General features: G+C 33.0%; 1 protein-coding gene across 1 annotated transcript; it reads right to left on the reverse strand.

Moving 5' to 3' along the window:
* Window positions 1-318: 318 nt before the first annotated feature.
* Window positions 319-1,910, reverse strand: LOC135226863 (pro-resilin-like). The gene is made up of 3 exons (XM_064266557.1): window positions 1,834-1,910; window positions 1,112-1,189; window positions 319-728 (listed from the first exon to the last, which is right to left on the reverse strand). Exons 1-3 carry the CDS (start codon window positions 1,843-1,845, stop codon window positions 423-425), a joined length of 396 nt encoding a protein of 131 aa, XP_064122627.1. The 5' UTR covers window positions 1,846-1,910; the 3' UTR covers window positions 319-422.
* Between the last annotated feature and the right edge of the window lie 657 nt (window positions 1,911-2,567).

Here is a 2,567-nt window from a genome sequence, read left to right on the forward strand (position 1 = left end):
ACACGTGCCATTGATTTGAAATTCAAGCTTCCAAAGAATATGGTATTCATTAGGAAGAAGTAAGAGTAGATAAAGTGAAATTCAGAGAGAAGAAATCTCACTTATAAAAAAATAATAAATCAATAAATAGATACAAATGTACTAACATGCATATAACCTACTCAAAAGTATCGGGTGATTATCATAATTTTTCCTTAGATGGAAAATAATTAATTACTGGTTCTGGCATATGCACTAAATTCTGAACTACTCAACATGATCAGATCAAAAGAAATGATAACATTGTTATATGGGAGATTTGTAGCTTTAAAAACCAAATTTTACTGCACGTTCATTTTATTTTAATCCAAAAGAATAAATAGAGAAATAAATAAAGATTACAAATCAATCCGCATCTTGGAATCAGGTAAATCAGAAGTCGTTTATTTGGACTCGTTGGAGCCGGAGCCGTAGTAATATCTTGGCCTCTCGTTGGACTCAGCGGAGCCTGACTCGGCTGAGGCGCTTCCTTCATAGTTGACCTCAGCCACGTAGCCTGAGTCTCCGTCGACGAAATACTTGACAGTCTGCAGGCGACCGTCGGGGAGCTCGACGTAGTAGGATCCCTGAGTGTCGTCTCCGTCACGGGTTTCCTGGTGTCCGAATTCGTTGCTGGAAGGGTCGTGGTCGACGGCCCAGTTGAAGCTGTAATGGGCCTCGCTGGATTCGTAGGACTCCTCGGAGGATCCCTGGAATTTTAGAGGCAGAAGCATGGTATCAGTTATAGATATTAAGGGCGCTGTTTGTAGGGCTAGTAGAGTTTATATCTTTTCAGTTACTGTTTCTTAAGTATATTTGATATGAATATATTTAATTCTTTTATATTTGATTCTTATAAATCTATCTTTGAAGCGTAAATATATCTGTCATTGAATCTTTTTAAATATTATATATTTATCTTTAAGTCTTATCTATTTAAATCAATTTTATCACGAAATTCTTATTGGCTAGGATATGTCTTCTATAATAATATAATTCTAGTTTTCCTTTCAGCTTGTAAATACATATTTTGGCACTGGCGATATTTCTAATTTGTAGGATTATTAAAGGTTTATTAGAAATAGGAACCTACCCTTCGTGGAGCATATTCGAAGGATTCACGGCTGTCGGCAGCAACCATGGCTGCCAGACCCAGGAAGACGAGCATTACCTGAAATTCATAATATTAACAAATTAATATCTTATTCTCGGTTCTGTATTTTGGGGATCTAGCAACTCAGTCAGCACTAAGTGATCATTATTATCTTATGTAATCTGTCACTTCTCTTAGATGTGCATTTTTATTTCTATGTTTCTTGTATATGTCTGAGATTAATTTCCATTAAATTTGACTTGAACCCCACTATGGAAGGACAATCTCCCAATTTTTTTTTTTTTTTTTTTTTTTTTTTTTTTTTTTTTTTTAATTTTTTTTTTTTTTTTTTTTTTTTTTAATGCGTTCAGTGGAGAGTGTACTCAAAAGTACTGAGCAGTATACAAGTGAAGAGGCCATGTTGGCCCTTATAGTCACTGGCATTTCTATAAGCATTTTACTTGTTGGTTTATATTTTCGTCTATTTATGATTTATTCTTCAATTCATTTTTTTAAACTAATCTCTTCCTTTTGAATTCCCTATGACCCTCTGTAAATTTTATCGAATAAATGCATATTCGTTGGAAGCCTGAATTGCAAGTCAGTGAATAGGGGATTGTCTTCTGAATAATAATAATAATAATAATAATAATAAAATAATAATAATAATATAATAATAATAATAATAATAATAATAAGTTAAGACTGTATCGTCAGCTCACCTTGGAGTTCATGTCGTTGATGTTACCTCTGGAAGTGAAGTATGCTTGGATCTCGCCCTGTCCTCTTTAAATACTCTTGGCTACAAGAGTAGGTGTGGTCCTCTTTTGGCAACAAGTAAGTCTTCTCTCTCCTAATTATTTTTCTTTCTCATATCTTAGGGTTACCTAAGCCCAAAGAGACCTAGGGTTGCGAGATTTTCATTCTGGTCGATTCGTTATCAAGCAATTAATCGCAACTGGAGAAGTTGAGTTTGATGCTGTTGGTTGATAGATGTTTGTGAAACTTCAAATTTTTCTAATATATATCTTTATTTATCATTGTTGCTTTTCTTGATGAATTTTAGGATCAGGAGAATGGTTAGTTATATTAACACTTAATCCTGAATGGATATGTTGATTTGTCAGTGTATACTCATGTGTATTTCTCGACATTTGCATGAAACGTTATGTATGTCCATATATATATAATATATATATATATATATATATATGATATATATATAATATGTAATATATATATATATTTATGTATGTTTTGTATGTATACATATACACATATACACTGTATATACACATATATATATATATATATATATATAATATATATATGTATATAGAGAGAGAGAGAGAGAGAGAGAGAGAGAGAGAGAGAGAGAGATTAGATGAGAGAGAGAGAGATTGAGAGAGAGAGAGACGAGAGGGAAAGGAGAGAGAGAGAGAGACTGTTCATAGAG

Source organism: Macrobrachium nipponense, chromosome 15, assembly GCF_015104395.2.
Source record: "Macrobrachium nipponense isolate FS-2020 chromosome 15, ASM1510439v2, whole genome shotgun sequence".
NCBI lineage: Eukaryota > Metazoa > Arthropoda > Malacostraca > Decapoda > Palaemonidae > Macrobrachium > Macrobrachium nipponense.

What these genes read in the sequence shown, in the direction of transcription:
- LOC135226863 (XM_064266557.1), bottom strand. An exon ending in TCGAATATGCTCCACGAAGG is followed by an intron (nt 729 to 1,111) that starts GTAGGTTCCTAT and finishes CTAAAATTCCAG; the next exon opens with GGATCCTCCGAGGAGTCCTA.